We start from the raw sequence: 14,631 nt of genomic DNA on the forward strand, positions 1-14,631 counted from the left end.
TGGCCGTGCCTACGCTTCATCCCAGGGGCCTTCGCGGTGTGGCAGCCACCATTGGCACAGCCCTGTGAGTGGTGGAGCTCCCACCGTGCACTCGGGTGCTGGGGAGGAATTAATTCCCTTTGCACAGCTTAGTGAAGCGCAGGGGGGTGGATAAGGTTGGGGTGTTGCTTTCTTTTAAAACAGCCCCATCTGGTCCCGTGCAGCCTGCGGCAGCAAGGCAAAAGCGACAGGGACCTTGAGGGGCACTGAGGAGGGGAGACACCCACGAGTGGTGGAGCTCCCACCGTGCACTCGGGTGCTGGGGAGGAATTAATTCCCTTTGCACAGCTTAGTGAAGCGCAGGGGGGTGGATAAGGTTGGGGTGTTGCTTTCTTTTAAAACAGCCCCATCTGGTCCCGTGCAGCCTGCGGCAGCAAGGCAAAAGCGACAGGGACCTTGAGGGGCACTGAGGAGGGGAGACACCCACAATCAGGCAGGGAACTGGTTATATTCGGCAACTGCAGTGAGCCCCACATTGGCCAGCGAAGCATCGAAGCGGTACTTCAGCCGTCCTGAGATGTTCATGTGCAGAAAACTCTCCAGCCGCGATCCCGAACACTCTCTGCAGCCATAGGGGGCATTTGCGGGTACTAAGGGATGCTGTGTTGCAGGGCAGCGTGCACGCCGTGGTTGGTTGATGCCATGTGCGATGCTGCCGGGTGCACGTGGTGCCCGAGGGGTCAGCTGACAGCCCACAATCGATGTCCTGCTCGCTCATGCAGGGAGCAACATTATCACATCCCAGATATCAGCCCCATAGCCCAGCCTCAGCACTAAATACCTCCAATTACAGGGCTCTGTGGAGTGACAAGGGCTATTATTCTTACCCTGCAGCCTGGCCTCTGGAACGCGGAGCCGCTGGACCCTTCTGTGCAGTGACAGTGCCTGGGGAGCGAGTTGGACCCCGTGGAACACCACCTGCCGTCGGGGGCTGGCGCAGCAGAGGAGGCAGGAGATGGGTGCGTCCATTCACCCAGGGTCTCTCTGCCACAAGCTGGAGCCACTGGCTAACGGGAGCTGGACTCCCCTTTGCACGACGTTTGCCGGAACAGATCATGGGTGATTGCGTGGGGACGTTCATGCCTATAAACGAGCTGCCCCGGGTGGATTGTTGAGCACTCCCCCTCCACAGTCTGAGCAAACGCCGTATCTCATGGAAACCAAATACAGCCTTAGCTCCCCACACAGGCTTGGCAGTAAACATATGTGTATATTTATCGATCCTACCATCCTCCTGGCCTTGAGCAGTGTTTCGGCTGAAGCTGACAGGTCAGCAATACGAGGTGGGGGCTGAGCCCTTCTCCCAGTCCCGGCCAGGGCTCGGTTGAGATGCTGCAGGTCGCTGCTGGCATCGCGGGGGCTGCAGATCTCGTTGCCTCTATGCAGACACCAACAGCCAATTAACTGTGTTGAGAATGGGCAGTTTCACTGGAACTCCCCCCTGGCACTCGGGGAGCGCTGTGGAGGAGCCGGGGAGGACACAGGGGGTTGGGGCTCCTCCGCTCCCTCCGGCCCTGGTGCAGGTTGGGCCATTCCTGGGCGCTGCGCCGACAGCTCTGATGCGCCACAGAGACCGAGGCTGCGGCTCATCCTCCACCACGGTGAACAACAGGTCCTGGGGTGGCGTTCAGGAAGGATCTGGTTTTATTTTCCATTTGAAATTGCTGCTGAGAGCTGAGTTCACTTTACAATAAACCTAAAGCCAGATCAGACGCACATCAGCTTCCCCGGATGAGCTGCAGGTTAGCAGTTATCACCCACTGTCTGCCCTGACCTGTGCCAAGGTCTGATGCACTCTGTGTCCCCTCCTGCCTGTGCCATGCCGTGCCGTGCCGTGCTGTGCCGGCCCTATGTGCCGCACCGGGCGTGAAGGGGCGCACGGGGAGAAGCCGGGGGGGCTGTTGTTGACGGTAAATCACTGGGAGTGTCCAACAGCTCACCCTCTTCCGGCAGGACACATCTCATTATTTGATAAAGCATTAAAAGGAACTGTCAGTTCCTCCGCAGTCCACACGCTAATTCTCTGCTGTTCCTGGTGATGAATTTAAACAGCGGCACCTAATTAGAAGCTGCAGGGCATGGATTATACTGTCAAGGCAATGTTATTCAAACAGACACTCATTTACCTTCACATTAACTGCGTGACCTTAATCTACTAAAATGCGCACAGCTCCAAGCCCCACGTTTGCTCCTCGCTGTGCAGCGCAGGTCCAAGCCAAGCGGGGCGGCACCGGGAGTGTTTTCTCCCGAAGAGCCTCTGGGTAAGTCCCGGCTACTCAGAGAGCACTTCAAAATTTCCAGCAAGGCTTTTGACATTCAAAACAGCCAAATTTGTCTTTACGCCTGTGGAAAGTGAGTTTCTCGTAGAGCTCTGTAGACCCCGGGTGACGGAAGCGGTCACGGCTGAGGCCGTGCTGCGCCGATGGGGTTACGAGGGCTGGGAGGGGACGCCCGAAACGCGGAGCTCCCATTTCCAAGCATTTTAAAAGGTTGTGGCATCGCCCCTTCAGGTGCTGAGGCCAAAGCTGAGCCTGGGCGCGCTGCAAGGCACGAGGGCGCCGGGCGCCCAGCGAGCAGCACGGGGTCCCGCAGCCACGTCCCCGATGCTTCTCTTGGCGACAGCCGCAGTCCCCCACCACCTTCAAGTCCTTTGGGACAGCACTCGACAGGTTGTGTCAGAGTCCCACTGAATGCACCCCCCCTCACTGCGGAGCCGGCTCAGGGCCACGTCTGAGCGGCCCCGTCCCCCCCGGCCACACCGACCCCTCTGTGCCGCCCAGCACCGCTCTGTGCCGCATCGGCGATGGCACATCAGTGAAATACTGTTAGAAAACCAGGGCATATCAGCTCAAAATTAAATTTTAAGCAGATTACTTGGGACTGGAAGTTCTTACTCACTCCTACAAGTGAAGATGACATGATAAAATTAGATTTCTGTGACTGCCATTAGCCACTGACCATAATCACTGGTCAGCGCCAGCCGTCCCCCCCAGCGCGGCGAGCCATGGCGGCAAAGGAAAATCACAAAGTTCATACTGAATACTCTTTTCTTCCTGCTTTTCTGGAAGGACCTATTTCACCGCCGCTTTCTTCACCTGGCTTGCTCCCACACACCTCGGGTCGGGTCGGGCCCCTGCGCACAGCTCGGCTTTGGCGGAGTGCGAGGGGGGAACGCCGTGGGGAAGGCACTCGCTCCCCCGGCACGCACGGCCGGACACACCGCAGGAGTCCCACAGGGACAAAATAACTGATGTCTAAAGCTTGTGGAATGAACGTGAGGACAACGACAGGGACTAGCGCTGCTGAGTTGACGCCCGCCCGCTGCTGGCAGCGCTGGGGTTGATCCCTGCCCTGGGGCAGCTACGGGCAGGCAGCAGGGCCACAGGGCTGGTGGCCCGGCCGTCCTGGGGGCCACCAGGCACCACATCCCAGGGCAGGGCAGGCAGCGGGGCCACCTCCACCATGTTGAGCATCACCCATGTATCCTCCAGCAGCGTCGCCGCGGCTGCCACGGCAGCACAGCCCCACCAGGGGCCCGGTGTGTTTGGCGTAATTGCTTTATCCACAGAATAAGCAGATAAATAAATGTTAATGAACATCTGGTCTCCATAAACAAGATAAATTAAAATTAATAGCAATCTTATTCATTTAATGAACAAGTTAACCATATTTTAAAACAGCCATGAAAAATGCACGGCTTCCTGCAGGGAGGCGCTAGGCTGAGCGACAATAAATTCGTTCACTGGCAGAGCAGGGCTACGCCGTGCTCTCAGGGCGAGCAGGCGCCTTGCCACCATTCCCTGTATTCCACGATATTCCACTTCCGCTCCCAGCAAAGGCACTGCCCGACACTGGTTTCCCACGGCTCGGGTGCCACCACACGGATGGGGCAGGCAGGCAGTAAGGGAGAGGAGGGACGCTTGCCCTGAATTTGGGCAGTATGTTCTCACTACAAGCACCACGTTTCAGACATCAGCAGTGCAAATCCCTCCCGAGCTCTCTCCACCTTTGTGAACAACCTTCTGTCTCGGTGCTCGGAGCACAAGTCCTGACCGCCAGCCGCCAAACCAGTCATTGCTGAACAAAAATAATCAGTTTCTCAAGGAAGAATCAACCCTTCCCCACCCCTCAGACATCCACATCAAATACAGAAGAGAAGGAAATCCTTTGACACCACCGTCCCTACCATTTCATATTTAACCAAAAGACTAAAGAACTAAATTAGAAAATAGTTTTCCTTGGCAACCCATGGCGTGTATGCTGCCCTGACTGCTGCTGCTGAAGTTTAACCCCGTGTTGCACTGTGCCTCAGGTACTGTTTTGCCAAACACAGCCAAGAATTTAGGTGATACGACTCCAGTAGTTTGCTTTACTTGTAAATTCACCAGTGCAACAAAATCCAACAAAAACTGGTATTAGGCCTGTACAATCCATATATAAAAAGGGTTGGTTTATTGTAGTTCAAATACATAAACTGAACAATCCCAACATTTCAAAATTAAACTTTAGAAACACAAGTTTAACATTCAAAACAGGAGTATAGTTTACAAGAATTGCCCAGAGGGGAAATCCACAGTCTAATCCAGAAGTATGTAAAGATCACTTTATCGTAAATAAAAATGTGTTTATACAACCGTCCTGTTCTGCTCCAGTAACCACTGCTATTCACCAAGCGTTCCCAACTTCGAGTAAAAATTATTAGACAAATCTTCACGGGGGCAGAGCAACCCGATTTGCTTCTAATTCATGGACAGGGTAAGGAACAAAGCAGACCTGTGAACAAGTTTAATTTGGTCTCTCGGTCCTAATTCTCCTCTCAGCTCTAACTCAGTTCAACAGATTTAGTTCCATTTAGAAGGGTGAAAGCAAGCAGAGAACCGGGACTTGTGTTTCCAGAATGTGGTCTTCAGTGATGAATAATTTAAGCTACCAGAGAGCATTTCCCCTCCGCAGCCAGGGGCCGCGGGGAACCATTAGGAAGCGGGTGGCACACGCAGAACACGGTGGAACCCCAAGTGTGCTCACCCATAACACTCACAGACAGGACACTGCTGAGAAGAACGCCTCCAACGCTCAGACATCCACACCCCGTATGCAGACACCGCACTGCTCCCAGAGCTGAAGTTACCAAACACAGCCCACACGTTCAGAGTTTTGTCAGTCACGCCCCAAAGAAACTCATAAATACCTTTAACGTGGGTTTTTTGTTGTTGGTTCCCCCCCCCGAGACCATTTTATGTTCACAAATGCTGCTTCTTCCTCTGCTCCTCAGATGGTTTTGCAATATATTCACGGTAATGTATATGTATAAACCTGACAGATGGCTCATGCAAGCTTTTTGATTTAACAGAAACCCTTGGCTTAAGAGTATTTCGTAACTATTTTGTTGTTCGTCTTGTCGGCTCTGAAGCTGTGGGCGGTGGAGGCGGCCCTCGACGGTCCAGGTCATCTACGTAGGACACAATGAGTTTGCGTCTCTCCTCCGGTACGCAGTCGAGTACCAGGTATCGCTTGTCGTTTTGTAATATCTTCTCTACGTCTTTGAGATGCTGATCTGACTCCTGGATCAACTTTTTGGATCTGAAAGCAAGCACAAGAATTACCACCAGAGCGTGGTGCGGGAGGCACAGAACGGAGCCCCCTCGCCCCCGGAGGTGGCTGCTGCGGCTCGGAGAAGCTGCCCTCACTGTAAGAAAGCACCGGCAGAGTCAGTGCAAGGGCAAAGCAGAGGGGTGCAGAGACCTGGGTATCTTCTTAGCTAGAAAGATGCCGCTTTAGGTCAGGACTCGGCACATCAACAGTACAGGAAATAAAGGCTCGTTGCCTAGGTTTGTGCTACGCTAATTAAGCGCCACGGAAAGCTCGTGTCTGGCTGCAAGGGCCTTGTACAGCACTACATGAACTATACAAATGCTAAAACCTAGAGGGGACCGTAAAAAATAAAACCAGAGTTTTAAATTCAGCATCTAAATCAGGCAAACAATTAGGATTTGGATGGGGAAGTCTCAGCCACGGTCCAGCCTGACTGACTGTGTCCACAGCAGCGGCTCCGAGCGCTGTCCTCCATCTCACCGACAGCAGCACCACCTCCAACACACCGCGGCGCTGACCGCAAAGGAACCACGCGGTGCGTCAGGATCCAAAGAACTTAATTTAATTTTCTCCTTTGTGAGTGAACTCGTGTTTCTGACAGGAAACTTGTTTTGGTCTATACCCAAGATTCTGTACCAGCCTTACCAGCCCCCGAAACTGAGCGGGAAAGTCAACTGCTTTGGCAGTCCACCCACCCGTTCAACAAAATCCTCCCACAGAAACCAGGCAAATTAGTTTGGAGTTTTTTTATAAAATTTCAATGGAGCCAACGATTCTTTGCTGTCTCCAAAGTCCTGAAACAGAGCCCTCACTTCAGTATTGATCCCTCCGGAGCCTACACCACGGACTAACACAGAGATGGACCAGGGCCCCCACCACAACGCACATTTAGTGCCCGACAGCTCAGAGTGCTTTCCACAGGACACTATTCCGAAGCAAAGAGAACCTCCCACCTGTGTTGGTCTGATTTTCACTACTTGTTAGTCAGTAGCAGCAATGTCAAAATAAAGCAGAAAGAGGTCTCTAGCTGCTGCAGACTTCTTTTTTTTTGACAGATTATAAGACATTGTTAAAGTGTAAATTTGGCATCAACTTATGCTATGAGAAAAAACAGACAACAGTTTGTTGCCATTTATATGGAAAAGCACAATAAAGAGATTGGTCCTTTGTTGACATTACACTACAGACCTGTAGGTTATAAATTTGGTCTCTTTCAATAGCGTTCGGAAGTCAGCTTTGGCAGTAATGTATTTGTCTCTAATGTATTCCTCAAACTCCCTTTGTTTTTTCTGAAAGAAAAAAAGATAAGCTTAAAACACTGAATGCAGATTAAGTACTTCATGCAACTTAAGATACTGAACATATGCAATAATTACATGTTAATTTTATTTTTCCTTATCTTTTACATTTTTAATTTAAATAAAATAATCTTAAACAACACTCTTGTTCACATAAAGCAGAAACCACTTCAGCTTTTAACGTAACAGCAGTGATACAAACCGCTTACCCTGTCACTCGAAGAAAATTTAATGCACCTTGGATCTTCTTTAATGATTTTTTTCACTTCCTTCCATGTTGATGTTAAAGTTATCTTTCAAAAGAACCAAAAATAGTTAAGTTAAAAGAAAATTAGACTCTTAAGAATACTGAATGTAAATATTACTACATCTGAAACTTTTAAGTATCTCTTAAGTGCACTAACAAAGTTGCTGCTGTATTTTTAAGTGTTGGGGTTTGATTATTATTACTACTACATTCGTATTTTTAATTAGTTGATTTTATATATTTACTTTTCTTTAGTATTTTGCGATGGCGTTTTCAGATCAAAGTCCTCAAAACATAATTTACATCCTGAAGTCTTTTTCTAGCACGTATTTATTTAAATGAATGTGTTGTTAGAAATTACCTACAGAAAACTTGCTTCAGAGTTATATGCCTGTCATTTTATTCTATCACACTAAAAATCTGTCTAATAGTCTAAGCATTTTTAACTAATGCATTAAAAAATGAGGTACAAACTTTCAGGTTAAAAGAAAGCTGACTGAAGTTGGCACATGACTAAAAAAGAGCAAGATCCACTAAAACCCCGTGATACACAGAACAGGTGAAAGATTTCCATAGCATTACACAGAATAAAAAGTTCAGATTCAGTAGCACAAGATAAAGCAGGACATGAACACAGATGAACTTGGCAAGATTATATACTGATATTCATTACGAGCAACGCACTGGATATCTGAAAGAGCAAGATGCCATATAGTAAAGAGTATCAAATAACTCAGTGTTGAAGAAATGCAACATCCTGCAGGAGATAAAAAGATCACTGGTTAAAAGTTCAAATGTAAATGAACTTCATGTTAAACCAAAACAATGCTGAAGATAAAGAGGTAAGGAGACATAATGCACATATTTTGTTATGAAGAAGAAAAGATAGTGATGAAGCAAAGGGGCCCTGGCAATAAAACCAAACAAATCTGATTGTCTGACAGAAAACCAGAAAAAGATAGGCAAAGGTTTGAAGTTTGAATATATACAGTTCTTACCGCTGAAGTTTCATCCAGAAGTTGCCTAAAGTGTTCCCTCTTCTTTTTGGTAAGTGCTTCAATGTGTTCATTAAAGAGCTTCTCTTTCTCTTCTCTTTCTAGCAAGGAGCCAGATTCCCACCGATGATCTTTGCGTAGAGTCCTTCTGGTATCTGACCATGACACATCTGAAGAACGCACCTGAGCCAAAAGATGATTATTTTTTAAAACCATTTCTTCTACAGTTCACTGACATTTCTTATATACCCCTTAGGTTTGGGTTTTGGTTTTTTTTTTATTTTTTATTTTTATTACTCTTGTTTCAAGTTAAGGTTCAAATTAAAGATTAAAATAAAACGAACCAGCTTTTACATAAGAGACTGTAGTAGCTTCCTCACAAATATGAAACAGGCAGTGGCAGAGGGAATTGCTTTGCATCAGCTCAAATGCAGATGGAGACACCCCACTGATCTGGCTGAGAAGTCTCTCAAAAAGACAAATCCAGCACCCTCCTCCTCTGTGCATAACATCCTCTATTAACCATAAGTGGTCTGGAAAGGCAGCCTCAGTTTATACCCCACCCCCTTATAAAGATTTCAGTGCTGAAATGTGGAACCGAGCACTAGTAACACGTTTGGATTTCATATCTTACCCCAGGGAGCAAGGGCATAGTACACATGCCTGTGAAAACTAATTTGGCGAATCCCATCCTCTTAACAGGACATTCGCCATACAGGAACTGCGCTCTCACAGCTCAGCTTGGCCAGCAAAACAGAGCGACCATACAACAGCAGAGAAACGGTAAGACAAAGGTGCTGTGTTTGGAGCGCACAGAGAGACAATGCAAAAATAAGGGGACTATTCCTAATGCTCAACAATATCTAATTTTCCAACAGACATACAGAAGTTTACAGTTGTGTGACTTAAAATCTGCCACTGCCCGTGAGACTCCAGAGAAACACAGCAGGAACGTGTCCACTGCTGCCCGCTAACTCCCTGGGCGAGACTCCAGACCATGAACCCTCACTGCAAAGCATTCTCTTCCAACCAAGGCAAAACTCCCAACAGTGAGCGGAGGGCAGTGGGGAGAAGACAACAGAGTTCTATTTCTATATAAAGTTAACTACAAATGCCAAAAAGCTTTTTGCACAGGGCAACAACTAGAAAAAGAATGCACTGACAAGCTGAGAAAGCCTGTCCGTATCTCACCATGTCAGACAGAAGCGCTTTGAAGTTTTGTATAGCTTCTTCCCGTTTGTGCTGCTCCCGTTCTCTATCGATTTCCTTAGTTTGCTCCGAACGAGCTTTCTGGACTTCCCTTTCTCGTTCCCGCAAACTTGCCTCAATACGAGCTTGCCTTTCCAGCTCTTTTTCTTTTTCAGAATCTAAATTCTGAAATGTAAGAACAAACTTTTCTCAATAAAAACAACAGAACACCTTTCATATTTTCATTAGACAGATACATAAATTAAAGGATTACTAACCTAAAGGCATCTTGGAACAAAATACTTCAAAGTGATTTGAGAACTGTGGATTACAAAATGTTGCTTCAACAGCTAGGCTGAAGCATTATAGGCTCTACACGGGGGAAAGAGAAGTTTGACACAACCGTCTGACATAATGCTGACCACAGAACAACTGTTCTCAGGACCACGTTGTTTGCGTACAGTGACAAACTCCGAATAACGGGGGGACAGGGGGAGAGCGGTATCACTATTTGTTAGCCCAGTTTTACATTCTCAACCATTAATTGCCTGGAAGAGAAAGGTTTAAGATTGGATTAAGAGAGCAGAACCAGTGAAGGAACCGTGTATGAACGGTCTATATTCCTGAAGGAAGCTCAGCTGATACAAAAAAAAAAAAAAAAAATCACAGCAAAGGAAACTCTGCCCATCCTGGTAAGAAGCAATTTTACAGCCATTTTTACAACCAACAGCTTTACAACAGTCTCTGCCTTTCTTACGCTGCTGGATAAATTCTCCTAAATATCGTGTGCTCGTATGCAGGCATGCATACGCATACCACGAGAATCTGCAGCAGCAGCACCACCAGGGATGGTACTTCTAAGCTTCAAGCTGTCATTCTGGGGTGCTTCTACAAATAGTGATAGTATAGAACTCTCTTTGGTATGGAACTAACTAGCTTATCTTCCAGTTAGTTACTTCACACATAAACAGCAATGTGACCAGCCGAACATCCGGAGTTAGACTTCCGGATGTCACACGCATACCTTTGCTATTTTTTCTATGTACTGTTTGAAAAGGTCTTCCCTCTGTGAAGAGCTATCCACTGCTTTGTAACGGGGGTCAGTCTCTACTTTGTCCTTCACTTTGCTCCAGCGAGACTGACTGTCCAGGTGGTGATTAGCCAGTAGTTCAAAGAAGTCCATTTTGATCTGTTTGACAGATGGAAACAGAAAAACAATACTTGAGAAAGATATTTTGATACCCAACAGTCTGCTCTTATGAAAAAAGAAGTCGACTTACCTCCAACAGAGGGAAGCATATTAATATTACATACCATTACAATTTAGAGAAATCACTAAAATTCTGGATTTAGACATAACTGCATCTAAAATTCACTTCCCCTTGGGACAATTTTGCTAAAGCAGATACATTAAGATCTGCTACATCTAAGATGAACTGTATTCTTTAAAGAATGATTCACCAATACAGTTCTTGTTATTTTACTCCAATTTAAGCTTCTTTTTCGAGCTGTTATATATATCTCAAAGTAACAAGTTACTGATTGTACATTATAGCATTTTGCATATTAATACTAGAGAAGCTATGCATTTTTAAACAGGGCTCTACACAAATCAAGTTTTTATGGATTCATCCTCCAAGTGTACAACAAACAGAAGTAAATACTTGGATCTGCTGACAAAATGCAATGCCTTAAGATGGGTCTAACCAATAAAGAATTACACGGATATGGTGATTAAGTAAATTACATTTAAGATGGATATGCACACATATATAACAGTTAAAGGAAATGTTTTAGTCTACTTTTTCAATTGGAAATGGCATGTCAGCCCCTTGTCCATAACAACAGCCATTGCAAAAGGCTGGCAGAGGATCAGTCATGTTTGGTTTTTTTATCCCTGGACAACTAGCGACACGTTGTCATCCAAACTCCCAGAACCAGCAGTTGCAAGAGCAACTACTGTGCCTTTATTACATCTCTTTTTTTCTGGGGTAGATGATTTCCCTGTTCTGCTGCACTTTAGGTCCTAGGTATTTTCTTCTTTTTATTTCCACCACCTCATGCCTTACAAGTCTGGCTTGGCATTTAAGTTTCCATCTCTCCGAAGCAGAGGGGCGAGGGGCTGGTTGCCCTCACTTGCCGAGTGCCAGGGGATGGCTGTAGGGACTCCACAGCACGGCGCAGCACGCTGCCTTCACAGCATCCCAAACCCCGCTGGGCCACAAAGCAAACCCGGCTTTATGGCACGCCAATTAAAAAACCCCCAAACCTCGGAGAAGGGCTGGCCATTCATTGTTTGCTACTTATCTCCCCTCCTCATCCCTTTAAACGAAACCCACCAAAAGCATTTTTGCTGCAGAACACCGAGGTTCATAAGGGATGCGAGCAGACGGACGGGCGAATGAACTCTGGCTTGCCAGAGAACCGCCACATCCTGACCCTCCGATGTGTTTAGTTACAGAATTCAAGAATGACATGAAGACCAGAACCAACATTCTGCAGCCTTGCCCACTGATTATTTTAGTTCTTCACAATATTAACATGTAAACATAAAAGGCTTTATAAGCCTTTTTTCTTTACTATCTCAACAGAGAGATTAAGATAGTAAGCAGAGATTAGAAAACAACTGGTTAGTGCCAGTGGGAAGTTGCTCTACATCTACAGCACTATCACTTTTTCTTAAAGTAGCTGAACAAAATGCTAAGCAAACTTTATTCATTGTAAAATTAAGAATGTTGTTTCAAAACATCTTAAAACATGCATGCAGTATCAAAAATATGAAGCTTTCTAAGCCATGGCATTAGAAATATTTGCTAAAAATCACACAATTCCCAGATATTACTACAGAAGTCTATAAAGTAAGGGTATCTCAAAGTTTCTGCACAAGTCATGTATGCACATATATGTATATTCCACAGGATAAAACCTGCATAACCACAACACTGCTGGAAGCCCCGTGGCACCAGCTGCAATACAGAACCAGACCCAAGACACCACCACCATCTGTAGGGAGAGGCTTCCATAGGTGCCACCAGCAGCATCCCCCTCTAAGTAGAATGACAGGCCTGAGGGACAGGATGCCACCCGGAGGGACCTGGGCAGGCTGGAGAGTGTGCCTGTGTGAACATCATGAGGTCCAACAAGGCAAAGCGCAGGGTCCTGTGCCTGAGTTGGGGCAACCCCCGGTATCCATACAGGCTGGGGATGGAGGGATGGAGAGCAGCCCTGAGGAGAAGGACTTCGGGGTGTTGGTGGGTGAGAAGCTCCCCTGGAGCCGGCAATGTGCGCTGGCAGCCCAGCGAGCCCCCCGCACCCCGGGCTGCATCCCCGGCAGCGTGGCCAGCAGGGCGAGGGGGGATTGTGCCCCTCTGCTGCGCTCTGCTCTGGGGAGACCCCCGAGCCCCTCTGCTGGGAGGACAGGCTGGGAGAGTTGGGGGGGGTCAGCTTGGGGAAGAGAAGGCGAAAAGGGGAGACCTGAGAGCAGCCTTTCTGTGCTTAAAGAGGGCCTACAGGAAAGATGGGGACAAATTTTTTATCAGGGCCTGTTGTGATAGAACAAGCGTAGTGGTTTTAAACTAATAAAGGGAAGATTTAAACAAGAGAGAAGGAAGAAATTTTTCACTGTGAGGGTGGTGAGCCCCTGGCCCAGGTTGCCCAGAGAGGTGGTGGCTGCCCCATCCCTGGAAACATTCCGGGCCAGGTTGGACGGGGCTCTGAGCGACCTGCTCTAGTTGAAGGTGTCCCTGAAGATGTCATGGCAGGGGGTTGGACTAGATGGCCTTTAAAGGTCCCTTCTAACCCAAACCATCCTATGAATATTACATAAGAAAACTTTTAAGAGATCTTGGCACAGGACAGATGACAGATAAGACAGCCATCAGCACAGTGGGCTGTAGGACATTTACAGCTGAACATTTCGGTAAGTCTACGTGAAGTGGGACGTCAGGCTCATCTGCTGGCATGGCTCATCTCAAGGACACAGAACAGTGCTGTGTCCTGGGACAGCAGATGAGCAGCCTGGTCAACACTACCAGCTCATGGTCCCTTCCCTGATACCCTCAAACCCAAGTGTACTTCCCCATCTCAGTGATCTGAGAAGTATTAGCATTGTATCTACTCACTGAAATTAGCCACGTGAATAAAAACAACCATCTGAAAAGCTGGCTGGTCCATCACCATCCAATAAGCCATAACTCAATGAAGCAAAATCAAAACATAATATAATTTAAAACCCTTACATTAAAGATTTCTGTAAAGTCAATCCTCCTTAAATAATGATTTTGGACTTTTAAAACAGACTGAGAAAGCTTCAGGTTAAATGCCTTAAATTTTCTTTTATGTTTTAAGCACTTTCAAAATCAAAGGAAAATAAAACTGAAAATATTTCAGGTGTATTTAGAAGTCTTTTTTTTTTGGCAGTTAACACATTGCAGGTACAACTCTCATCACTTCACAAGGAAAAAAACTAAAAAAATGTAAAGTACCGGAACTGCGGGAGGCTAAAGTCACCACACAGAGATACCAATTCTTTCCTCACTAGGGAATCCCATAATATTTGCGTGTCAGTGATTGACAGCTGTCAGACTGAACTGATTGACAGGCCGCACAGCACATAACTGTAAAGTCTATCCACTTGTTATAAAACAGAATACATAAAATGGTTACAAAAGGCTTTTGGAGAAAAAAAAAACATTATTTCAAAAGCAAACAAACACAATCTCTCTTCTTTTAACTTTTCAACTTTAGAACAATCATGCAACAACAAAACAAATATTTACTTTTTTTTTTTTTTTAAGTCTTCAGCTGCACTATTAAGCTGCAAGAATGCTTTAAAATACTGTATTCGTAATCGAAATGCAATATGTAAAAGTCTAGTCTGGAACTACATCAGTTCTCCTCTGAAAGCACAATCATTTATTGAAAATATCAGCAATAAGTCAACATTTGAAAAAATTGAGTAGAGAATCAAATTCGACCAGAGTAATTAGATTTAAAAGACTATGCAAAACTGACAATAATGAAATAGTCCCCAAATCTAACCTGTTACTCAGCATTTTTCTCTTCTGTAAGCATTCTTAGTAGGTGAAATTTGCAATAACTTTATACTACAAAATAAATATTGCAGACTTTAAAATGTCAAAAATGATTAGGCTTTAGAGGTTATTTTCTCCATTCACACAACACTCAGGGACATTAAGTAGGCGGCTGCACATTTCGATGATAGTATTTGATGCCACCTTTGATGCTTTGATGGTAGCCTGCCTCCCCAGCG

General features: G+C 46.3%; 1 protein-coding gene across 1 annotated transcript in view; it reads right to left on the bottom strand.

Annotated features, from left to right (window-relative positions):
- Positions 1–5,262: 5,262 nt before the first annotated feature.
- Positions 5,263–14,631, bottom strand: part of TCERG1 (transcription elongation regulator 1) — a 32,635-nt gene continuing 23,266 nt past the window's right edge. Inside the window, exons 15-20 of the mRNA XM_009880907.1 lie at positions 10,384–10,548; positions 9,363–9,545; positions 8,175–8,354; positions 7,139–7,222; positions 6,820–6,920; positions 5,263–5,619 (exon numbers count right to left, since the gene is read on the bottom strand). Of these exons, the coding sequence (XP_009879209.1) occupies positions 5,418–5,619; positions 6,820–6,920; positions 7,139–7,222; positions 8,175–8,354; positions 9,363–9,545; positions 10,384–10,548 (915 nt within the window). The 3' untranslated portion in view covers positions 5,263–5,417. The remainder of the gene's footprint in view (positions 5,620–6,819; positions 6,921–7,138; positions 7,223–8,174; positions 8,355–9,362; positions 9,546–10,383; positions 10,549–14,631) is intronic.

Source organism: Charadrius vociferus, unplaced genomic scaffold, assembly GCF_000708025.1.
Source record: "Charadrius vociferus isolate BGI_N301 unplaced genomic scaffold, ASM70802v2 scaffold53, whole genome shotgun sequence".
NCBI lineage: Eukaryota > Metazoa > Chordata > Aves > Charadriiformes > Charadriidae > Charadrius > Charadrius vociferus.